General features: G+C 42.7%; 1 protein-coding gene across 2 annotated transcripts in view; it reads left to right on the forward strand.

Annotated features, from left to right (window-relative positions):
* Positions 1–1218: 1218 nt before the first annotated feature.
* tmprss13a (transmembrane serine protease 13a) overlaps positions 1219–26145 on the forward strand; it is a 54308-nt gene continuing 29381 nt past the window's right edge. For both annotated transcript variants that reach the window (XM_060846988.1, XM_060846989.1), the window contains exons 1-5: positions 1219–1415; positions 18157–18382; positions 21175–21285; positions 23516–23629; positions 23776–23905. In XM_060846988.1, coding sequence (XP_060702971.1) covers positions 1401–1415; positions 18157–18382; positions 21175–21285; positions 23516–23629; positions 23776–23905 — 596 coding nt within the window. In that variant the 5' untranslated portion in view covers positions 1219–1400. The remainder of the gene's footprint in view (positions 1416–18156; positions 18383–21174; positions 21286–23515; positions 23630–23775; positions 23906–26145) is intronic.

Below are 26145 nucleotides of genomic sequence, written 5' to 3' on the forward strand. Positions count from 1 at the left end.
ATGCTAATTCACATCAAGTTATCTTCAGCTCTGTTTCCAACAATGCTTTGGGTTTAGAGGTGTCTTCCTCATGTTCAAATCTCTCGGCGGTCTCCTCTAATATCCCCCTTTCCCTCCACAATCCAATCCCCTACATTAACGACCTCCTCCTGCCCTTCAAGAACTCAGAGTCCCTGCAATTCTGGCCTCTTGAGTGTCTTTAATTTCCTTCTGTCAACACTTCCTGTCTTCGCTCAGCCAGCCTCCCACACCACCACCACTGTACCCTGGTTATGGCCTTGTCTTCAGCTGCCTGGGTCTTTTACAGTAAAATTTTCAGCCTATCCCTTTCTTTCTGGTCTCACTTAGAATTGGAAAGTTCCTTACTGCTACCACGACCTTGTAATGGCAGGGGCTGGGCTGAACAGAATGGTGTAACTGAGAAGTGTTGGGTAAATTCATTGCCACTAGTCTCCCTTATTGGGATAAATCAACACTACTGATTGCAAAAGGGGCAGGATCCCCACATGAAGTCTTCAGTAGATGAATAATCTTATCAATCTTGATAAGCAGGATAAGTTTATTCTTTGGTACTTAATAGCTAGTAACATTACATTGAGATCTCTTGTGGAGCCATCAAGCTTAACTTAAGTGTAAGTGAATATTACTGTTAGAGCTACACTGACTTAGAACTTGAACAGCTTAAATTGAACTGAATACTGCAATACGCTACTTCGACACTGGATTCACTCATTCCAATAATAGTCCTTTATACATATTCTACTCAATCTGTTTATAGATATTGTTACACTGGAACAGGTGGGACTTGAACCCAGGCTTTATGACTCAGAGGTAGAACCCTTATGGACGGAAGTTATTTTGTGATGTTGGTTACTCCCTTCAGGCATTAACTCCCTTATAAACTCGCTGTCTGCTTTCAGATACTCCCAAAAATGTTTCTCTTAATCTGTCTTCCCATGCAATTCATTGCCAGACTCTGTTAGGAAGTACTCCTGTGAAAAAATGCACAGGACTATTTCTTTACTGCTTTTTATATAAATATAAATATAATTTGTTATCATCATTTAAATTGTCTGTTAAACCTTGAATGTGCATACTAATTATCCTTTCCCTGCTGCAGCCACTCACAGGTAGATATTGAATAGGTGTGGCAGGATGTTCATTATACAAAAGCAAACTTTTCACGTCAAACTAGTTCATCAACTTTGATTCCGCTGAAGCCCAGGATAGCAGCCACCTCTTTCCTCAGGCAGAGCACATTCTACAACTCGGACAATGCGGGACAAGACTCTGCAGTTCCTGAGTTTTACGTGAACCCTTAGAAGAGTTCGAGTTGCTGGGACTGACTCTGAAGCTGTACTCTCAGGTTCAACAGACAACACAACCTCAGGACTTCAGGAATGACTTCATACCCAGTAGGTGACTGTGCTTGATCTGGGGTCTGACCACAGCGATCGTAATATTCTGTTTTTGAAAACAATGCTTTACTGTGAAATTCAGGAAGGCTTTGAAATGCATAATTTCTGGATTAAGAATTCATGGGGAGATTCCTACTAACAGGAGAAGTGTTCAGTCTGTCAGAGGTCAATAAAGCAGGAACTGGTGTAAAAAATGTAGGCGAATAGGGTTAAATGTAACAGAGTTTGGACACGGTCAGTGTCTGTGAGAGAGAAGAGAGTTTCTTATTCCTGTGTGGAATGTGGCTGATGTTGGTTAGGCTAGCATTTGTTTCATTTACCTAATCGCCTTGAACCGACTACCTCAATCAGCTCTTTTCAGAGGGCTTTATTAATAGTCAAATATATTGCTGAAGGTCTGGAGTCGCATGTTAGCCAGAACGGGGGAGGATAGCAGATTTCCTTCCCTAAAGGATTTAAGTGAATCAGATTTTTAAAAAATATATATTCATTAATGGGATATGGGTATTGCTGGCTAGGCCAGCATCTTTTGATCATCTGTCATTTTCCTGCAGAAAGCGATGGTGAGCTGCCTTCTTGAGATACCACAGTTCTTGAATTATGTATAATTCACGATGCTGTTAGTGAAGGCGATCCAGATGTTTGACCCAATAACAGTGAAGGAACAGCAAACTTCACCAAAGATCCTCAGACAGCACCATCCAAACCCACGACCACTTCCATCTAGAAGATAAGGGCAGCAGGTACATGGGAACACCACCCCCTGCAAGTTCCCTTCCAAGCCCCCCACCATTCTGACTTGGAAATATATCGCCGTTCCTTCTCTGTCACTGGGTCAAAATCCTGGAATTCCCTCCCTAATGGCATTGTAGGTCAACCCACGGAAGGTGGACTGCAGCAGTTCATGAAGGCAGCTCATCATCACCTTCTCAAGGGGCAACTAGGGATGGGCGATAAATGCTGACCCTCAAATATTTTAAAAAGTCATGGCCAGATCTGAATGGTGTGTGGGTCAGAGAGGAACTTGTAGGTAATGGTGTTCTGCTGTCCTTGTTCTAGGTGTTGGAGCTGGCAGTAAAGAAGATGCTGGAAAAGCACAGCAGGTCAGGCAGCATCCAAGGAGCAGGAAAATTGTCGTTTCTTCCTGATGCTGCCTGACCTGCTGTGCTTTTCCAGCATCACTCTGATCTAAACTCTGGTTTCCAGCATCTGCAATCCTCACTTTTGCCAACTCACAGATTTGACAACTCACTGAATGAGAGAATTGTTACATTGCAAAAGGATGACATTCAACCGATCATGTCTGCAAGGGAATAAAAATCACAAGCTGCAGTGCTGCTTCTGGTCTGGACCTCCAGCCCCCCTAGAGTCTCGCACACCAGTCATTGGATCCTGATAGAAACCTTGGCACCCTGGGCTCAGCCATCCTCACCTTCCCTCAGTGTCATTCTCCTGTCCTTTCCCATAATACTGCACATTGATTTGAATTAAATAACTAGCTAATGCCCTCTTCAATGTCTCACCACACGTCCAGGCAATGTAGACAAGACCCAACCCACATCTTGTTTGAAAATGTTTCTTCTCACACCTGCTTCTTATCCAGGATCTGTCCTCATGCTCTGTTTATGAGCAAAATAGTTGCTCCCTGACCGGTAGTTTTAAGGTCACCAAACTTGAGACTAGCTCATTCCTGGCATATTCATTAAATTCAAAATCTATTAGTTGCTATGGTGGGATTTGAGCTCACACTCCCGGGGCATCATCATCATTATTGTCGGTGGTCCCTCGCCGATGAGCATGACGCTCTTCCACTCTCAGGGTGAGTCCATAGGTGGCTGTACAAACCAAAAAAGGCTACTGCAGGCTCTGTTGCACTTGGGGCAGGTGGTGGTCATGGGAACGGGGTGGCTGGGACATTGGTGTGGCAGCATGTTCCTTTTGCTGTTTTCAACTGGGCTTGGGCTCTGGCCCGAAATGTCGAATTTCCTGTTCCTTGGATGCTGCCTAACCTGCTGTGCTTTAACCAGCAACACATTTTCAGCTTCCATTTTTTCCCAATGATACAGTTTGAGGTGTCCCGTGCTCTCCCGAATACTCCTCCTCTACTTTAGTTGGTCTTGGGCCAGTGATTCCCAGGTGACTGTGGGAATGTTGCACCCCTAGGGCATCATTCTGGGTGTCACAGGAATGCTAGTCCATTGACATAACCACTACATTGCGTGGTAGAGAAGGACTGTGCTCTTAAGAATGTCTGTGCTCAGGAGAGTGATTGCGCACATAGATTGGGTCCCTAAGCTCCACCAGATTTATACATCACTGTTGGGAATTTTACTTTAAATCCGTTGTTTGGGCTTTCACTTAAAATATTGGATGGGACACCATGACTTGTTCTTAACATGGGGCCCACTGGCTCCAGGACAGACCTTACCGCCTGCATATTTAAATCGCAATAATAAAGATCAAGAGATTTGGTCTCCTCATTTCAATTATTCCCCATGATCTCAAACCTTCAGCCTTCGTTTCTGACGGACTGAGATGGGGATGGCGAAGAGAGGAGTTAAAAATTGAGGCCAGTACACAGACTAACTAAAATAAACCTTACCCTAGATGTGCCTTGCTTTTGGGGAATTTGTGACATTTTGATAAACAAACAGCAAACTTGATCACCCGAAGACCTCAGTTGTTTAGTTTTGCCAAAGATAAAGCTGGGGAAACAGCTGCTAAATCAAACTTTTCAAATGTTGTCGATCAGCTCCCTCCTGTTTTGAATCCTAGCTTCAACCAGTTGCCAATCTGGATTAGATTAGATTTCCTACAGTGTAGAAACAGGCCCTTTAGCCCAACCAGTCCACACTGACCCTCCAAAAAGTAACCCAGCCAGATCTATTTATTTATTCCTGACTAATGCACCTAACACTAGGGGCAATTTATCATGACCAATTCAGGTAATCTGCACATCTTTGGAGTATGGGGTGAAACCGGAGCACCCGGAGGAATGCCACACCAACACAGGGAGAATGTGCAAGCCCCATACAGACAGTGACCTGAGGCAGGAATCAAACCTGGGTTCCTGGTGCTGTGAGGTAGCAGTGCTAACCACTGAGCCACTGTGCCACCCTAGTCTTCTTCACTGTCTGAAATAACTCATCAAAGTTCAACTGAGGTATTCAAGAAGGTTTTAGAAGATCATTTAGATTGAAATAAGGTGTAGGGTTATTGGGGAGAAAGCAGAAAATTGGCACTAGATAGTGTTTCTTATTTGAAGGAGAAAGTGAGGACTGCAGATGCTGGAGATCAGAGTTGAAAAATGTGTTGCTGGAAAAGCGCAGCAGGTCAGGCAGCATCCAAGGAGCAGGAGAATCGACGTTTTGGGCATGAGCCCTTCCCGAAGAAGGGGTCATGCCCGAAACGTTGATTCTCCTGCTCTTTGGATGCTGCCTGACCTGCTGCGCTTTTCCAGCAACACATTTTTCGTTTCTTATTTGAAGGGCTGGCACAGTATAACAGACTGAATAGACTCATTCAGCACCATACCACATCTGGAGTTCTGTAAAACAGAAAGAACAGTCAGACCTTCACAACCCATGGGACATCACGAAGTGCTTTCTGGCCCAACCAAATAGTTTGTTTTGAAGTGGTGTCACAGTTTAATGTAAGAAATATATCAGGAAACTCCTTGTATAGCTTTATTGTAATGGCCAGCCACCTTCATTCCGTGATGTTCATTGGGGGATAAATGTTGGCAAGACCAGATTCCCTGTTCTTCTCTGAATTGGTGTCGTGTGCTCTTTTACATCTGCCTGAGAATGCAGATGGAAGCTTAGTTAATATCCCATCTGAAAGATGGTATTGTATCTCAAACAGTGCACCCTCCTTTAATACTGCACTCGTGTGGCAGCTGTGAGTCTTGTGACCAAGTCCTGTTGTGGGATTTAAACCCAATCTCCACTGAAGTGAGTTTGGCGCATAGGAGCAGGAGACTATTCAGTATCTCAAACCAATTCCACCATTCACTGAGTTCATAAAAAGACTTAATTTGATGATCCCAGTATTAGACAAATTTTAATCACTCTTCATTGTTGGCCTTGTCTACAGTGGCCTATTTTATTCCCTGAACCTTTCCATCTCTGCTCTCTTCTTTTAAGACACTCATTAAAATCTACCCCTTTGGCCAAGAACTTGGTCATCTGTCTCAACATCTTTTCACTTATCTTGTTTGATCATGCTCCTTTGAATTATCTAACTACTACATGAATGCAAACTGTTAGCTTACAATGAAATTCAGAAGAAGTCATTAGGACAGAGTTTTAAGGAGGGCCTTAAAGATCATTGGGAGGAGGGGAGGGGGAAGAGAGAGAAAGAGAGAGAGCGAGAGAGAGAGAGAGAGAGAGAGAGAGAGAGATTGGGATGGTATTCCAGAGTATGGCCACCAATGGTGGAACAATGTATATTGGAACGTTCAAGGGGTCAGATTGGGACAAATATGGAATTTTCTGTGGGTTGTAGGTGTAGAGAGGGTGATGACGATTTAGAGGACCCACATATCTCAGGACAGAAACCTGTTTTATACAACTGACTACTAGTGTTTTCCTCATCCTTGCCATGATGAAAAGCTGGCTTCTGAACAATGGAGACTGAGACACTATTTTTATTATTGGTTCTGGAGTCTTTAGTTTTCCATCAATTCTATGTAGAATCTTTATTGATTTGCAATTTCCAGGAGGAACATTTAGTTCCTTTTTTTTCTTTCACCATCACAAATGTCTACAAAGATTATAGAACTTCAGGGGTGTCCAGTGTAAGACGTGAGTGAAGCAGATGAGCTTTTCATGACAATTGCAATGGTTGCCATTAGGCAAATGTTTGATGCAAACATTTTATTGAATTCCAACTTCACCACCTGCCATTGTGGGATTAAAGCATGTGCCTGAGAACACAATGTGAGTCTGAGATTCTGCATCTCTGGTCTGGTGATGTTAACACCACATCACTGCCTCTGTAAATTGGCTACAAAGTGCTTCAGACAATTGTGCAGCAACACATTGTTGTAGAAATGTAGGTCTTACCTATTTGTCATGAATGAAGCTGAAAGTGTGGGTTCTGAGATTAGGATCAGCATTCTGAGAGATATATTCAGTTGCCCTTGGGGCACCCTCTTTTTTCTGTGGTTTTGTTTTGCTTCCTTCCAATCCCTATATTAGTGCTGCAGAGTCCATGACTGAGTAAATGCCAGAGGATTTGAGAGCGGTTACATGTATTATAACATTCCCTTAGTTTATATAACCTCCAACAATTTATCAAAGCCAAAACGCAGCTTAAACAGTCTTAACAGTGTTTAATTAAGGAGTATAGAATTAAGGAGAGGATAGAGATTTGGATTATAAACTGATTAAAAGAGAAGACAGAAAATTGGAATTAAGTATCTAAGGTTTGGAAACTGGGTCTCATAGGATTCAATTTGAGACCACCTGTGTGGGTTGTTTATATCAAAAAGTTGGATACAGTAGCTGAAGGGTGTAGTTCCCAACTTGTAAGTTATACCAAAATAAGAGGCACAGTAAATCATTCTGAAAGATAAAATGGTTGTTGATCAGGTGAAATGTGACAAATATGTGATAGATGAAATTAAATGTCAGTAAATGTGATTGATACATTTTGTTTTTAAAATCAATAATTAATTATAACAAAAACAGAGTGCTGGAAAAACTCAGCAGGTCTGGCAACATCTTTGAGAGACAGAGAGCAGAGTTAATGATCAAAGTCTGGTGACTCTGCTTCAGAACTGTCATTCGGTGCAGATACTGCTAGGCTTGCTGAGTTTCTCCAGCGTTTTCTGTTCATGTTCCAGATTTCCAGTATTTTAGTCAGGAAGTATACTTTGCTTGGAGGGGGGTATTAAAAGAGGAGAGCAAAAACAATATATAAGGCAGCTGGTTTAAAGGAATATCAAATTGGGTCAGGAATTGCACAACTTCTTAATTTGCAACAAATGCAGCAGAACTGGCCATTGTCAGAGTGGGTCTTCAATATTAACGCTAGACCAATATTTGATACAGACCTGACCAGCAACGTACAAACCTCATCCAACAGATAAAAAACTCCCATTTCAGGGGAGGTTCCTTCAAGTGGAAGATCACAGAGATTAAAGAATCGAGTTCATAGAATATTAAAAGTATCACCAAATCAAATAGATACAACCAGTAAATTAAACAGGAAAAATTTTGGATGTTTCTGCAAAGGGAATAAAATATGGAATTGAGGAAGCAATGACAAATCCACATAAAATCTTCATAGGACACACTTGGAGGACTGTGAACAGGTTTGGGTTCATATTAGATGGTGAATGTTAAGGAATTAAGTGGCTGCAGTGTGGTGCTGCACCCATTTACAAGGGCAGTGCCTGGCCTGTGGAAATTCCAACACAGACATAGCAAATTAAAGAGAATTCGGGAAGAGTTTGATCAAGTGTCTGGATTGCTTGTCGCATGACATTACCACTCCATCACCACATCTGTCAACTCCACACTGAATCTGCAGAAGCCACATGTAGCTGCTTTGTAGTCTGATTAGATTAGATTAGATTAGATTACTTACAGTGCGGAAACAGGCCCTTCGGCCCAACAAGTCCACACCGACCCGCCGAAGTGCAACCCACCCATACCTCTACATTTACCCCTTCCCTAACATTACAGGCACTTTAGCATGGCCAATTGACCTGACCCACACATCTTTGGACTGTAGGAGGAAACCGGAGCACCCGGAGTAAACCCACGCAGACACGGGGAGAACGTGCAAACTCCACACAGTCAGTCGCCTGAGAATTGAACCCGGGTCTCTGGCGCTATGAGGCAGCAGTGCTAACCACTGTGCCACCATGCCGCCCACTGTCCTTAGCATACAGTCAATAATTATTTGGGAGTACCTTTAAAATAGGAAAATATCACATCGGAGCATTATCAAATGAAATTTGACACAAAGCCAAATAAAGAAATATTAGGGCAGTTGACTAAAGACTTAATCAAAGAGGTTGGTGTTAAGTGGGGGATCCAAAAGGAGGAAAGAGGTAAAACATGGGGATTTGGTGACTATACTCGAAACATAGGCAGCTCAGGCAGGGACCCTTGCCTCTCCCTGTAGCTATAACTTTCTCCAGGCCTACAGCACCTTCCAAAGCCACAATCTTGAAGGTAACAGATGCATGGGAACACCATCACCTCAAGGTCTCCTCCAATCCACACCACGTCTGGACTTGGAAATTAGATTAGCTCTATATCCCAGATATTGATCGGCTTCAAAATTCACCATCTATCACAATGGGACTTGAAGTAATATCCCCTGAAGATTGATACACTAGAAGAGAAATCGCTGGAGAAACTCAGCAGGTCAGGCAGCATCTGTGAAAGAAGAGTTTTTGTTTTGAGTTCAGTGATCCTTCTTCAGAACACCATCACCTGTAATTTTCCCTCGCCACTACCTGATTTGGAAACACATTGCTGTTCCTTCAGTGTCACTAAGACAAGATCCTGGAATTCCCTCTCTAACAGCACTGTCAGTCCACCTGCACCAAATGGACTGCAGCAGTTCAAGAAGGCACTCACTACCACCTACCCCAAGGTCAGTTAGGAATAGTTATTTATTGGCGTACTAATCAGCGATACTTACATCCAGTTTGGACTTTCAAAGAACCTGCAATGTTTATTCCTGATTTCCTTTTCTGCATCATTGTGACACCACCTTCAGCTGCCTGTGATCTCAGCTCTGAAATTCCTTTCCTAAACCTTGCCACTTCTCTACCTCTCTCACCTGCTAAACCACTCTGCTTAAAACCTACCTTTTTGACCAAATTTCTTATACACCTGTTCTAACATCGCCAAGGTTAGTGTGTCAAGGTTTATTTCATCACCCAGCTATGCAGGTTCAACTTGCAGGTGCTAGATAATGTAAGAGCAGGTTGTTATTTGAGTGTCATATTTGCATAACCTCTTTGTATGTTGCATAAGAAGCATGGCCAATTTTGCTGTCATTAGGTGAATCATACCTTGGTGTTGCCAACTGTAGTTAATTTTATTTCAGGTGGTTTAATTTCATGAACTCCCAATTCCAAATAGGCACACCCAAACCTCCCACCATCAGACTCACAAGGTATTAATACTCACAGCAATATGAGGAAACAACAAACTTATCTGTTAACTGATAGAATGTTTACTGATTGCAGATGAAATAAAAATTATTTGAAAACCCCAATCTCAATGACTGCTTTACCTCCCCTTCTGCCTTTTGCTCAGAGTAGTGTCCTCGAAATTAACCCTTCATTCTTTGGAGAAGCATCTCCAGGCAGCGTAGATGGGGAGAATCCTTTCCTCTTAGAAGCGTCTATCACCAGGGGACACAGGTAGGGAGTAGAAATTTATAAGGGATTTGAGTGAAACAAAAATCACCCATACGGATATGGGCCTGAAAGATTTGGGGAGGTAAGAATTCTCAAAATATTAAAAAAAAGTATTTAGGCAAAACATTTAAAATAGCATAACATACAAGGTTATAGGCCAAGGACTGGAAAATGGGATTAGAACAGAAGGGTGCCTGATGACTAGCACAGACATGATGGGCCAAAGGGCCTCCTTCCATGCTGTAAAATCTCTGAGACTCTCAGATCTGAGGCAACCTGGGACAGTTGTAGCCAGATTATATTCATGTAATGAAAGACTGCAACATGACAAGGTTTATTACATAAATATCTGCATTTTAACGATGATGCACAGAACAGGGTGTGCCTACATGAGACAATGGGAGGTATCACTTTGTAGCTACGTTGTAGAAAGGTCATCTGCACATGGAAGGTTGTGAATTGTTTGTCAGTGTTGTGGGTGTTCTGCTTTGTTTAAAGTTACTAATGTTACGCTGAGGATCTCTGGGGAGTTTGAACTCCTGGTCAAATAGCAGCAGGTGTAACCTTCTATATACCTGAGATTTTTGGAAACGTTTTACAGGAATGAACAAAACTGATGAACTGCAAGACAAGTGCTGCTCATTGACATCTGGCCTGGTTTGTTTTGTTTGAACCTACTTTGCTTTGGCAGTTATGCATGGGACCTGGCACAGGATGTGAGGATCATCTAGTAAAAGGTCAAACTTCTTCATCTACTGTCAGAACTGCTCATTGCTGGTTTACTAGTGAACTCTATCAGTTTGACTCAATAACACACCCTGCACTGAATCAGGAGATTATGAAGTTCACATCCCTCTTCTGTGATTTGAGCGTGTAATCCAGGCTAACTTGGCAAGTGCAGTAATATAGACATATTGGAGATTCCATCTCAAATGATGTTAAACTGAGATCCCGTCTCTCCTTCAAATGTCAGGGCACCCATTGACGAAGAGGATTCCTGGTAACCTGGCCAATATTTACCCCTCAATCAACATCTTTTCAAAATAAAAATGATTTGGTTGTTATCACCATGTTGTTTCCGGGAGCTTGCTATGTTCCAATTGGCTGCTACATTTCCTACATAACAACAACAACGTCATTAGCTGTAAGCTGTTTTGTGAAATGCACAATGTCAATTCTATGGTGTGGGATATTGGATGGACTTGGGGCTTGCAGAGAATGCAGGATGAGAGATGTCCAGTTGAGATGATAGTGACCTTTAGAGATGGGCACATGCCATCATTCCTTGGTCTGGTCAAAATGGGACTCCAGACCCATAGCTGTGCACTTCACTCTGAGTTGCCTTCTGAAATGGTCTGTCAGGTTACTCAGGTTAAGGGTAATTCAGGATGGAAAATAAATACTGGCTTTGACAGTGATGTTGCCACCCTCCCAAATAAAGAAAGAAAAAAAACACAGCTGCAGTTTTTCATTTTGGGATGGAAGTGGAACTGGATGTCTATTGTTCATAGAATCCCTACAGTGTGGAAGCAGACCATTTGGCCCATCGAGTCCACACCAATGCTCTGAAGAGCAGCCCACCCAGACCCACACCCTTATCCTATCCCTGCCTTTCCCATGGCTAATCCACCTAGCCTGCACACATTGTTTTTTTTAGTCTGGCCAATCCACCCAACCTACGCATCTTTCGGCCATGGGCAGAAACCAGAACACTCAGAAGAAACCCACCGGGGGGAGGGGGGCATCATGCAAACTCCACCCAGACAGACACCCGAGGCTGGAATCACACCTGAGTCCCTGCCACAGTGGCTAACCACTGAGCCACCATGCCACCCTTACTGGGTGTTTAATGTGAGAGGTATTGGTGTTGAATGTGATAGATATTGGGTGTTTAATGTGATCGGTATTGGGTGTTTAATGTGATAGGTATAGAATGCTTATTCCATCTGAACTTCAAGTCAGGGTAGAATGAAAGAAAAAGTGCATGCATTAACATAGCATCTTTCCCAACCACAGCTGCTTTACCACCTGTGAAGTGCTTCTGAAATGCAGTCATGAGTTGCAATGCCATAAGATATAGCAGACAATTTGTAACAAGCCCCCACAAAGAACAAGGGGTTAAACGCTCAGTTAATCTAGTGACATTGTTTGAGGGATTGACCAGAACACCAGGGACAATTTGCCTACTCTGTTTCAAAATGATACCATGGTATCTCTGATGGTTCAGTATCTCAATCAGTGAACAGCACTCTCTGCAATTCAACACTCCCACAGTGTTGCACACTCAATCTTCACCGAAATTTTCATGCTATAATTCCAGGAGTGAATCTTAAACTCATCCCCTGACCTTCAAACTCGGAGAGGCAGAATGTGTACAGGATGCATATGTATTGATTAATGACAGTGTGAGTTCCCTAACACAGTGAGCAGCAGTATTAAAGTGACCACCAGAGTCTTGAGCAACAGTATTCAAAATAAACACAATTCCATTCTATAGAAACTTGACAAACACTCCCAATTTGTTTCTAAGGTCAAACTCAGAACAGCTAAATGTCCAACGTACGTCAAATCACACCTTGTATAATAACTGGTACCTCCCTCCTCACTCTTACTCAGACCAGTGTTACTTGCTATAAATGGTTGACCTGTCATGGGTGTCACCGTGGAGACACTGTTTTAAGCAATTCATTTTAATGTGAAAAGCATCTCGCGCAGTATTCAAGATTAGATTTCACCTGATTATGAACTATTCAAAAATGAGGACTGAGGTTGCAAATCATTGCATGATCAGCAATAGTATCCATTCTTAATTTCTCTAATTCCTAATCAGAATGCACTGAACTAGATCTGGATTCACAATTAACCACATGTTGAATAATGTTCCAGACGACCCTGCACTGGACTGCAAATTTGCCCTCTCATATACAGAATTAGATTAAGTCAATACTACTGGGAAATGTTGCTGAACAAAGAGACCTTGGAGTGCAGGTTCATAGTTCCTTGAAAACTGAGTCACAGGTATACAGGATAGGTAAGAAGGCATTTGCTATGCTTTCCTTCATTGGTCAGAGTACTGAGTACAGGAGTTGGGAGGTCATGTTGTCACTGTACAGAATATTGGTTAGGCCACTGTTGGAATATCATGTGCAATACTGGTTTTCCTCCTATACGAAGGATGTTGTAAAACATGAAAGGGTTCAGAAAAGATTTTCAAGGATATTGCCGGGTTTGAGCTATAGGGAGAGGCTCAATAGGGTGGGGTTATTTTCCCTAGAACGTCAGAGGCTCAGGGGTAACCTTATAGAGATTTATAAAATCATGAGGGGCATGGGTGTGGTAAATAGACATGGTTGTGTCTCATCTAAAAGACAACACGTTTGCCAATGCAGCCTTGTCTCAGTATTTTACTGGCTGTCAGCTTGGATTTTGTGCTCTGTAGCGATTGGAACTACGTGGATCTTGTTGACCACCAGATCCTTGATTGGGATTATTAGCCCCAGTCAATCAGGATGTCCTGGCTGACCAATTTAGACAGGATATTGATTGCCTGCCCCTCTTCCGTGGTTACATCCTAGCCCTGGTGTCTCTGTACAAGAAGGACGTAGTGTCCACTAACACCCTTAAACTGTTCAGGGAGAGGTGGGCACCGCAGGGAGTGGAGTGTATTATTTACCCCTCTGACTCTATTTTGATTTAACCCCTGCCCTCCTCTTAACTGTTTGATCATGCAGCATATCCCTTCGATGAGAAGGACCCTGCTTGTCACTGGCCACCCTGGTGTTACCTTCCATCCTCATGAATAAAGTTTTATGCACTCATTGTTTATTCACTGTGTCTTGCACCTACACACACACACAAAAAGAAAAAACTATATGAACAGGGTATTTTGGAACCTCCTTACTTCAGGGACTGACCCTGAGCTGACTGGTCACAGCAGTGTACTGTGAACAACTAAATAAAGGATGACATGGCGAGGGGATACTGGCCTCTGTGCAGTTATTTTGTGCCCACTGTTTGGGGTAAGGAGAGAACCCTTTGACCCAATGAACAGCTGCCCACCAATTCATGCCTGGCACCAGGGCCTGTGTGGGGCCATGCTCACAGTCAGCCATGTTAACGAGCAATAGTGTGTTCATCTAGCCTCTGCGATTAAAATTATAGTTGTGTCCATTTGTAACCAATCTCCTGTAGTCACTGAATGAAGATTCACAGACTATGGTTGTGATTGGCCTTTCTGAAAACACCACTTACACTAACTGATTGTTAGTGCTTAATGAGACGCGTGTATTAATTGTTGTTCGTTACTCTAAGTTGCTGGTTTCCAGGGCAGCCAGAGGTAGGCAGATATTTACAGAGTAGTTTCATTGCTGTTAAATGTCAGTGCATTCCTATCATGCTGATTAGGCTCTAATCTTGAATGTTGCCTAGTCACTGCAGCAGTCATATCACCGGTTAAACATACCCCGATTTCAAGTTCTCCTCATTTTCTGTAATCTTCTGTAAACCTTCATGGCTAGATTGTGGAGCAAGTCTTATGTGTGCAAAAATAATTTGAGTCATAAAATTTGTTGTAGTACATTACAAATATTTTGACTTGAAATTTACAGGAAGTGTACTGAACAGCGTTTTCCACTTTTAGGTGTCTTAACACAATAGTAATGTTGTTAATATTTAAAATATGCATTCCATGTCCAATATACAGCCAATGGGTACATCATTTCAAATTTAAAAAGACAGAAAATGCATGAGAAATAGACTTTTCTCTATAGACCATGATCCACGCTATAGTGCCCTAATATCATTTCAATAGTCTCTATGTTCAACATTGTATATTCATTGTTAGGCATACAGCTCAAAGAGTTCTACAGAACCCTTCCCTCTGTACACAATGTTTGAAAGGCCTGAGACTGCAATTTTTCTCCATTGTATCTATGAGGCATCTGTCCTAAGCTTGAGTGCGTCTGTCAGCATGTTGTCCTGTAAATTGGAATGTGCCAAAATGCAACTCGTGGTCAAGGGTAATGCTTGCTCTGGAAGACTAGACATTTTGGGCAGAGCAAAGAGTATCTTTCATTGAGTTGACAGTCCCCCAATTGCAGGTGATTTTTATTTCAGTGTGTGTCCTTGGGAACAGCCTGAGCATTCCAGAGTCCTGTGTCACAGAATGTGGGAATCTCCAATGGTCATGAGCCCCACCAGTCATCAGTGTGAGTGTATCGTTATAGAATCTATCAGTGTGAGGTTAATGAATGCTGTTCACTTGTGTTGATTCTCTTTGGGAATACTATTTTGTTCACAATGTATATAAATGATTTAGCTGAGGAAACTAAATGTATAATCACCAAGTTTTCAGATGACACAAAGCTGGGTGGGAGAATGAGCTGTGAGGAGGATGCAGGAGGCTTCACTGTGATTTGAACCATGAGTGAGTGGGCAAATCTACAGCAAATGAGGCATAATGTGGATAAATGTGAGTTTATTCACTTTGACAGCAAAAACAGGAAAGCAGATTATTATCGGAATGATGATGGATTGGGAGAGAGAGAGGCACAATGAAACCTGGGTGTCCTTAAACACACTCGCTGAAAGTAAACATGCAGGTCAGCAGTGAAGAAGGTAGATGTTGGTTTGGTCTTTATAGTGAGGGGATCTGAGTATAAGAGCAAGGATATGTTGCTGCAATTATACAGGGCCTTTGTGAGACCACACCTGGAATACTGTGTGCAATTTTGGTCTCCTTACCTGAGGAAGGATGGTCCCTTTTTGGGAAATGCAACAAAGCTTTACCAGGCTGATTCCTGAGACTGCAGGACTAAACTAACTAAGGGAGGCTGAATTGGTTAGGATTATATTTACTGAAGTTTAGAAAAATGAGGGCTGTTTCCTAGAAACCTAGAAAATTCTAACAGGACAAGAAGGGTAAACACAGGAAAGATATTCCTGATGACTGAGGTGCCCAGAACCAGTGGTCACAATCTAAGTACAGGGGTAAGCCATTTAGAAATGAGATAAGGAGAATTTTCTTCACCCAGAGAGCGGTGAGCCTCTGGAATTCTCCATCAACATCTTGAATATTTCCAAGAAGGAGTTAGATGTAGTTCTTAGGGTTAAAGAGATGGGGTATGGGGAGAAAATGGGAGTGTACTGAGTTGGATGAAAGGCCAATTAGCAAACTCCTGCTCCTTTTATTATGTTTCTGTAAATTAATTTGACCTACTCTTTGATATTGGACCTGCACATCTCAAACTCTGGAATTTGCCATTAACAAAAACTGATCTCAAATATCTCCATGATCACGTCAAACAAAATCCTTTGCCATGAGTGTACAAGAAAAATATTTTACGTTTTTCAAAATTCCAAACAAGGGTGCACTCTGAAGCTGCGGGTGCTGAATTCAGGATCCACCCAAAAAGACGTCATTAATGCTACCTCTCTTTCTCTGCTGAGAATCATCAGCCCACAGCAACAAACTGTTTTAATTTAGTTGTGAAACAGTTTACCAGCCTCACCGAGGCTGAATTGGAGCATGGAGAGATATCATTTTTCAAGGAGTAGAAGAAAGTTTATATTTTTAATCAACTTGTTATACCACGTGTTCAAGGGAGATCTGCACCTCGTGGCTCAGAGGTAGGGATGCAACCATGACATCACGAGAGCTCTGGGCTGTGTTCTATGTGACTACTTCCAAGATCCCAAATGGTTTCACAACCAGTTAAATCTTCTTGAAGTGTCATCATTGATGTGATGTAAGAAAGGTAAGGGTCAAATTAGATCTCACAAAACACATAAAGTGTCAGATTATTTCATGTTGGTTTATTGGTTAGGACATTGGCATTAGTGGGCTAAAGCCCCTTGCTGTTCTTTGAAACCTTGCAATGGGGCCTTCCTACATTCACTGAAAAGGTCAGAAGGCCTCTGGCTGAATGTTTTTTCCAAAACACATCACTCCTGAGAGTTCAGAACTCCCTCAGCACAGCCCTGGGAATGAGCTGGAGACACTGCAATGGGATGTGAAATCACAGCTTGGAAACCTTAGGAACTAACCAAATGATTTTAACCAGCTCAAGTTCCATTTACTTTCACTTGATGAGTGTTTGTTTTTCCATTGTAACCTTTCCCATCTCTGTTAAATCTAGCTGTGATCGGCTTTAAGGAGGTGACTTATCGAAACCACACTGTACCTGACCAGCAGCAAGTGGTTGATGTTGAGGCTGTCCGTCCACAATTGAATAATGTTCGATTTTGTCATTAACATTACTCACCTTGCCATTTAAAAATATGCACAATTACTTACCAATATTTGCCAAGAACTATTTTAATCCTGACAAGTTTATTTGCATCTTTCCATCAACAAGTTATAATGCTAACAAAAGGCTTTGTCCAGAGGCTCACTGAAGATGTTACCTAAGGTTGTGACAAAACATCTGAAAATGAACCTTCCAGTTCAGCGAGCAAACCTATATCCACAAATTCATGATTTGGAGATGCCGGTGTTGGACTGGGGTGTACAAAGTTAAAAATCACACAACACCAGGTTATAGTCCAAAAGGTTTAATTGGAAGCACACTGGCTTTCAGAGCGACGCTCCTTCATCAGGTGATTGTCTGATGAAGGCACAATTACCTGATGAAGGAACGTCGCTCCGAAAGCTAGTGTGCTTCCAATTAAACCTGTTGGACTATAACCTGGTGTTGTGTGATTTTTAACTTTGTATATCCACAAAGGCTTGAATGTAGGCCATTGTCCTGGTGTTTATTTGCAACCTCAATATTTTCCTTTTGCTACTGGGGAACTTACAATGAGTTGAATTATAACAACCAACTGCAATTTATATGGCACTTTTGATATCAGTAAACCACCCAATGTTCCTTTCAGCAGATGTTTCCAAGCAAAACCACATAAAGCTTTAAAAAAAGGAGGACAGAGAGAAATGAGAAGAGGTTTAGCAAGGCAATAACTAAAGATTAAAGGTAACGCCACCATAGTCCAACACTTTCATTAGAAAGAGATAACCGATGGGGAGTTCAGGCTCAGGGTTACCATGCCTCTAGCGAGGGCAAGGTTAAGAAGGCAGGACCTCATGGTGACCTTAGCTGATGTGAGAATTAAACCTGCACTTACTCTGCATCACAGACCAGCAATGCAACCCAAATTCCCTGTCCAGACCTCCTCTGTAATGCCCAGGCATCAACACCTTACATTGGGCAATGAGATGGATATCAGTGTGAGATATCATTCTGACAGGCAACACATTCTGGCACAATGTGTTTCTGTCTCGCAAACAAGGGCCCAATAAGGAGACATTGAGAAAGATATCTTTTAAAGTCTAATATCATTCTTTCATTGCAGAATGTTTATGAGAATTACTTGCCTGAGAATGTTCAACCACCTGCAAACAGTAACACACCAGGACCATATCCTCCGCCACCTTATCCCAACGCAGGAGGATACCAGATCCCACCTTATCCTTACCCAACACAGCCATACCCCAATGCAGGAGCGGGGACATACCAACCCTATTACATCCCTTCTGCGGGCCCCAAGCATCCTCCAACTCAAGTCATCCAGAGTAATGGTAGGTTATTGAATATGCATGTGGAAGCACCATCAGTCTATTTGTGTGTATGTTAATCTCTGTGTTTACTTATCTACTGGACATTGGTGAGGCCACTTTCGAAATACTGCATTCAATTCTGGTCTCCCTGCTATGTTGTGAAACTTGAAAGAGTTCAGAAAAGATTTACAAGGATGTTGCCAGGGGTAGAGGGTTTGAGCTGCAAAGAAAGAGTGAATAGGCTGGGACTGTTTTCCCTGGAGCATTGGAGGCTGAGGAGTCACCTTATAGAAGTGTATAAAATCATGAGGGGCATGGATAGGGTGAATAGTCAAGGTCTTTTCCCCAGAGTAGGGGAGTCCAAAACCAATGGGTAATGGTTTAAGGTGAGGGGGGGGGGAAATTTAAAAGCAAGCTAACAGGAAAATGTTTCACACAGAGGGTGGTGGGTGTATGGAATGAGCTGCCAGAGGAGGTGGTGGAGGCTGGTACAATTGCAACATTTAAAAGGCATCTGGACAAGTATATGAATAGAAAGAGTTTAGAGGGATATGGGCCAAGTACTGGCAAATGGGACTAGATTAATTTAGGCATGGACGAGTTGGACCGAAGGGTCTGTTTCTGTGCTGTCATCTCTGTGACTTTATGGTTAGTGCGGGTGTGTGAGTGCATGTTAGCTTGCTAATATAAGTGCATTAGTCTGTACATGAATAATTCAGTCTGTGAGTTTTAATTCTTTCATTATCATTCATTGCTTTAGACTACAAAGCAGGTAAAAATCTACCTTGCCACAGAAGATCCAGATTTGCAGAGTAAACCGTAACATATCACGACATCTGTGAGTGTGTAACTGATTGTGTGTGCACAGAAGTGAACGCTGTGCTTAGTGAAGTAAAAGCTGGCAACTGTGATTACCAATGCATTTTTCTAAGCAAGCACATCACAAAACCCATACAGAGCCTGGTGACTCCAAATGCATCACCCCACTCTAATAGCCCACTGTTTTCTGCAGGTTGCGTCTTTGTTTCCCACTTTAGTATGTGTGGGAGTTACAGAATCTTCTTGATGAAGATCACCCTTCGGAAGCTGTGCTCATGAATGAAGTGTCCTATTTCTGGGATTTGCAAACCGAGATGTTCAGTGTGGGCATGAGTTTGTGGCTGGGAGACATTAAATGTCAGAAACGTTATAACTCAAAACCAATCTTTCAGTCTCCCAGTGAATTAATGCCACATACATTGTATCTTGCACTACTATCAAAAATTGACAGGTTCTCATTCCCCTGATGCACTCAGTGCCTAAGATGCAAAACAGATGATAATTATCAGGGAAAGTTGAACAAACTGGCGTGTTTTGGGGGCTCTTGAGGGGCAGTGCCCCTATCTCTAGACCAGGAGATCTAGGTTCAATACCTATCTGCTCTGGAGGTGTGTCATAACACCAATGAAGAGGTTGATTTGAAGATATTCAAACTGGGTTCACTTCTTTTGAGATACAAAACTGACTAGCTAATAAAAACAGAGAATGCTGGAAAACTCAGCAGGTCTGTGGAAAGAGAAAGAATGACCATTCTGAGTCCAACAGGACTCTTCTCTGATGTGATCAGACTTGCCACGTCTCTCCAGCACTTTCTTTAGTATATGACTTTGCTTTTAGAAGAGTAACAGCTTATCTAGTAAGATCCTTAAAGGTTTGAGAGAGTTCAATCGATTAGATAGAGAGAAAATGTTTCACTTTTAGGTGAGGCCAAAATGATCATAAATATAAAACAACCAATAATAACTCCACTTGCGGATTCAGGAGCAATTCCTTACCTGGAGAGTAGGGGAAAACATGGAACTTACTGTGACAGGAAGTAATAAAAACTGCATAACACATTTAATGGAAAGCTGGACAAATACCTGAAGAGGAAAGGAATTTCTTAAAAGTGGAATCTCAAAGATAATAAACTGGAGATAATTGTCTGCCCGTGAACGTGCCATGGGCAGCACGGTGGCACAGTGGTTAGCACTGCTGTCTCACAGCGCCAGAGACCAGGGTTCAATTCCCGCCTCAGGCAACTGCCTGTGTAGAGTTTGCACGTTCTCCCTGTGTCTGTGTGGGTTTCCTCCGGGTGCTCCGGTTTCCTCCCACAGTCCAAAAATGTGCAGGTTAGATGAATTGGCCATGCTAAATTGCCCGTAGTGTTAGGGGAATGGGTCTGGGTGAGTTGCTCCTCTTTGGACGGTCAGTGTGGACATGTTGGGCCGAAGGGCCTGTTTCCGCACTGTAAGTAATCTAAATAGCCTTAGGGTAAACACGACTGGAGAGATGAATGTACACCTCAAAGGCTGGTGTTGAGGAAATGTGTTTTGACTCCTGGGGCACTGGCACCGGTACTGGGGTAAATACTGGGCTGTAATGTTTGGATGGCCTGAACTCTGCTGAGACCAGATTTTTGGATGAATTGTATAACTACAGCAGGAGAGAAGAACAAAACAAATCCTGTTCCTATGTTCCTATGAGTAGGCAGATTTAGGCGAAGTAAGATGGAAGAGCAAAGAAGCTGGGGGACAAATTGATTTCTTCTGTGAAGTAAATTCTGCTTGATGACTTGGAGTTACCCTCCACAGACATTATGGGTGAATTTCTGTGGTAATCTCCCCTCTTGTCCACCGCAACTTTATGATGTTTCCCAGGGTTTCTGTCCCTCTTATGTCAAATATACACTACAGACTTGGGAAAAGAGGTTTGACCAATTGTGTTTTCAATGGATTGGGAATGGTGTGATTCCTTGCTGCGTCACCATAATCATTGCTCCTTTTTTTTGTCAGTCCCACACAGAAAACCCGAAAGCGTCTGTAATCCAAAGAGGAAGACTTACTGTTGTATCATTTCTCTCTTCTTGATTTTATCTGTGCTGGGAATTGGAGCTTGGATCATTTGTAAGTAACCATGGTAACTTGACCTGTTGGTGAGAAGTGCAACTGTCAGTAGATGGCAAAGCTGCTAATGATGGTGGGGGCATTTGGGAAGGAGTTGGGTGTCAAAGATAAAGTTTAAACACTCGATGAAAACTCAACCGTCACACAGATGCATTTAACAGGTACAGGGCGTCCGTGATTTGTGAATGCTCGTAGTTACGATGACAATCCCATACAGGGATGTAACTTTAAAGATCCGATATCCACCTGTTTCCTCTATATTATCCTGCACTGTGTTCTGACTTGTGTATAAATCAAGCTAAGAATGAACTCAAGAATGGAACCTGTTTTCAACATGGCACTGCCTGTACCCTATAATGGCAGAGAGGGATGGACTATAACCGTACTAACGGGTGTGATAAAATGTGCTTTTAACAGGGATTTGTTCTGTCCTGTTTATCTAGCAGATGGGTCTTGTAAACCTGGTGCTGAGATGTCTGCTCCATGGAAAGCAGAGTAAGAGAGCTTGGGGATTTTTAAAGTAGACAGAAGACAATGAGTGGCTCACACAGACCCAGGGATTTAGTTTTTCCTTTCGGTTGTTGAGTTGGGGTTTTGGGGTTGAAGCTGCTAAATGCAGCTTCCTCTCTGCTGCTGCAAAAAGTTTGAGCAAAAAGTATGGGCGGCACGGTGGCACGGTGGCACAGTGGTTAGCATTGCTGCCTCACAGCGCCTGAGACCCAGGTTCAATTCCTGACTCAGGTGACTGACTGTGTGGAGTTTGCACGTTCTCCCTGTGTCTGTGTGGGTTTCCTCTGGGTGCTCCGGTTTCCTCCCACAGTCCAAAGATGTGTGGGTCAGGTGAATTGGCCATGCTAAATTGCCTGTAGTGTTAGGTTAGGGGTATGAGTGGGTTGCGGGTTGGTGTGGACTTGTTGGGCCGAAGGGCCTGTTTCCACACTGTAAGTAATCTAGTCTCTCTGCTGCTAGACCCATCTAATTGGTGTTCTTTCTCCTGGAAATCTGTTTTGCTGAATTTGCCTTTGGCAAGGGTGTGATTATGGAATGCTGCTGTATTGGAAACATTGATGAGTTAAATAAAACATTATTTTGTTGAGTACTTTGACAGAGTCAAAGTTAAACTGTCTTTTCCTTTTGTATTCTAACCTCAGTGTAAGGATGAAGTGCATTTTGCTTAAAGCCTAGTAGTTTAATCAATCAAATCATATCTGGAACACAGCGCCTTACAATTTCCCGTAAACAAGATAAAAGTAAGGGTCTAGGCTACCTCCTGGATATATTTTGAGGGAGTTTGGTCTGGTCCAATACACAAGGGCCTTAAGTCTGTTCTACAATTCAAATGATCATACCTGATCAAAATTGCACTGACAACACCATTCATTTGAGCTCCCATGAGCTGCCTGTTATAATTGTTTATGTGCAATTGCACTGCGTAAAGTACTTGTATACATTATTTTATGCCTCTTTTGGGAATCATATGATGCTTGCTGTGAGAAATAAATTGACAAGGTGTCATCTGTACGTGTTAAGAGAGGTTTCAGAAACTCACGTCACGGTGGCAGCTGTAATCTGAAGAATTCCCTCCCCAAGGGCAATGTGGGCTAACCCACAGCAGGTGATGGAAGAAGGCAGCTCACCACCACCTCCTTGAGGCCAGCTAGAGACAGACAATAAATGCTGGCCCAACCAGAGACTCCCACATCCCACAAATGAATATAGAAAAAACAACACTCTCATGCCAGACGGATATATTTACAGATAGGAGGAGGCCATTCAGCCATTCAAGCCCATTCTGCCATTCAGTTCCATCATCTTATCCGTGTTTATCTGCCTCTGATCTATAACCTTTACTGACCTCACCTAAAAATCAATCTCAGTTTGAAATGTTCAGTTGATTCTCAGCTTTAACAAATGTTTTGGGAAGAGGGTTCCAGATTTCTGTTATGTTTGTGTGAAGATGATGTCACCCCTGAATGGCCCAACTCTCAGGTTAAAGTTATCTAACTGCTTGGTCTGGTCTCTCCCACTCCAGGAAACAGTTTGTTTCTATGAATCCTCTAGTTATGTGACGGAAGATCACCTTCTGTCTGTCTATGTTTTTGGGGAATCCTAGCTTAGTCAGTTCAACCTAAACTGATGATTTAATCTTTTCTCACCCTGTTCTTTGTATAATCTCCAAGAGTCTCCAACTTTGTTATTGATGCCAATTGACGTTGTTTCCTTCCACCAGTTAAATTTGTGAAGGACATTCCAACTACCAACGTTAGCCATTCCTGTTCATCCAGAGTGACCAGGTGTGATGGAGTCCGTGAGTGTACAGACAACAGCGATGAAGTGGGCTGTGGTAATGTTTCTCAACCATCAATAAAAATCTCCCACTTTAATGAAATTAAATGGATGTATTAATTTCCACCTGATTTTGTCTCTCCCCCCTCCCTCCCCCTGCCCCCACCACCTTCCCCTCCACCTCCTGCAAACTCCACTATACAGTGAGATTCCAAGGGTCCAGCTCACAACTCGAGGTCTATGCGTGGAAATCCAAGCAATGGTTACCTGTTTGTTACACAGCCTGGAACACATCTTTGGCAAGCAAGACATGTCAACAACTGGGGTTCAGGAGGTATGGCCATTCAGGGATTAAGGATGAGGTTTGGGATGTTACTGGCTTGAAAATTGGGTGCGGGTGGTATGTACATTAAGAATCTGTAAGTGGTAGATGGTAAAGGAAGACGTTCTTTTGATCAGATTGGAGTATAGAAGTGGATCGATTGTTCAGTCTTCATCTCTGCCCAATCGCCAATCATCGCTGCCGTGAAGAGACAGTCACTGTGCAGCGCCTCCTGCTGGAGAGTGTGTTTGCACACAGCCAATCAAGCCGTCTCAATTCTACCACTCTAACAATATCGACTGTGTCAGTTTACACGTGACAATTATGTGTGTGGTAGACACCATGTGGTCTGAACCCCAGCAAGGGTCTGTATAAGTTCTAATGACCCAGATTTCCTTAAAGAATTGATTTTGTTACCAAATAAACACCGAGGACGTTGAAATGCAGCGGGTGTGGCAGCATCGGTTAACAGAAGTAGCATTAATGGTTCAAGTGATTAAGACACCCTTAATCAGCAAAATATTAACTCCACAGATGCTTCCAGCCCTGCTGAGTTTCTCCAGCATTCGCTATACCTGTGTTAGATTTCCAGCTTCTGCAGTATTTTGCTTTTATTCAAATGAGTCACTTCCCAATGTTGTCAAAGGACAGAGCCGGGGCAGGACAAAGATTTTGAACTGCAAATGAACCCATGAGATCATGGATGATCTTCATCCTAACTCCATTCTCCCAACTTACATTGATGTCACTGAAAATCCCTGAACAGCAAAGGTCTATCGGCCATAGATTGAATATTATTTATTGAAATACAGCACCTGCTGCTTTCTGAGGCAGACAGCCCACACATCTACTGTTCTTTATGTGAAGAAATGTTTTCAAACTCATAGAGTAATAGAGTCATACAGCACAGAAACAGACCCTTTGGACCAATCCATTCATGCCAACCAGACATCCCAATCTGACCTCGTCCCATTTGCCAGCATTTAGTCCATATCCCTCTAAACCCTTCCTATTCATATATCCATCCAGGTGCCTTTTAGATGTTGTAATTGTACCAGCCTCCACCACTTCCTCTGGCAGCTCATTCCACACACACACCACTCTCTGCATGAAGAAGCTACTCCTTAGGTCCCTTTTAGATCTTTCCCTCTCACCCTCAACCTATACTCTCTAGCTTTGGACCCTCTAACCCCAGGATGGAAACCTTGGCTATTCATCCTATCCGAGTTCATTATTTTGTAAACCTCTGTAAGGTCACCCCTTAGCCTTCAATGCTCCAAGGAGAAAAGCCTCAGCCTGACCAGCCTATCTCTCAAACCATCCAGTCCTGGCAACATCCATTTAAATCTTTTCTGTACTTTTTCATTTTTAACAATATTCTTCCTATAGCAGGATGACCAGAATTGTACACAGTATTTCAAAAGTGGTCTCACCGATGTCCTGTACAGTCACAACATGGCATCCCAACTCCTATAACTCAATGTTCTGACCAATGACCACATTCCTGATGAAGGGCTTATGCCTGAAACATCGACTCTCCTACTCCTCGGATGCTGCCTGACCTGTTGTGCCTTTTCTAGCTCCACCCTTTTTGACTCTAATCTCCAGCATGTACAGCCCTCACTTTCTCCCTCTGACCAATGAAGGCAAGCATTCCAAATGCCTTCTTCACCACCCTTTCTACCTGCGATTCCACTTTCAAGGAACTATACACCTGCACTCATGGATCTCTTTGATCAATAACACTCTACAGGGCTCTACCATTAGCTGTATACTCTCTGCCCTGGTTTGCCTTACCAAAATGCAGCACCTCACAATTATCTAAATTAAACTCTATCTACCACTCTTTGACCCATGAGGGCATCTGATCAAGGTCTCAATTTACTCTGTGATAGTCTTCTTCACTGTCTACTAAACAACATACTTTGGTGTCATCTGCAAACTTACTAAACATGCCTCCTATATTCAAATCCAAATCATTTATGTAAATGACAAAAAGCAGTGGACCAAGCACCGATCCTTCTCTCACACTGCTGGTCACAGGCCTCCAGTCTGAAAAGCAACCCTCTACCACCATCCTCTGTCTCACTCCTTTAAGCCAGTTTTGTATCCAATCTGCTAGCCCCTTCTGGAACCCATGTGAACTAACCTTACTAACCAATCTACCACGCAGAATCTTGTCAAACGCTTTGCTGAAGTCCATACAGACAATGTCCAAGGCTCTGCCTACATCAATCTTCTTTGTCATCTCT

The sequence above is a fragment of the Hemiscyllium ocellatum genome, chromosome 29 (genome assembly GCF_020745735.1).
Source record: "Hemiscyllium ocellatum isolate sHemOce1 chromosome 29, sHemOce1.pat.X.cur, whole genome shotgun sequence".
Lineage (NCBI taxonomy): Eukaryota > Metazoa > Chordata > Chondrichthyes > Orectolobiformes > Hemiscylliidae > Hemiscyllium > Hemiscyllium ocellatum.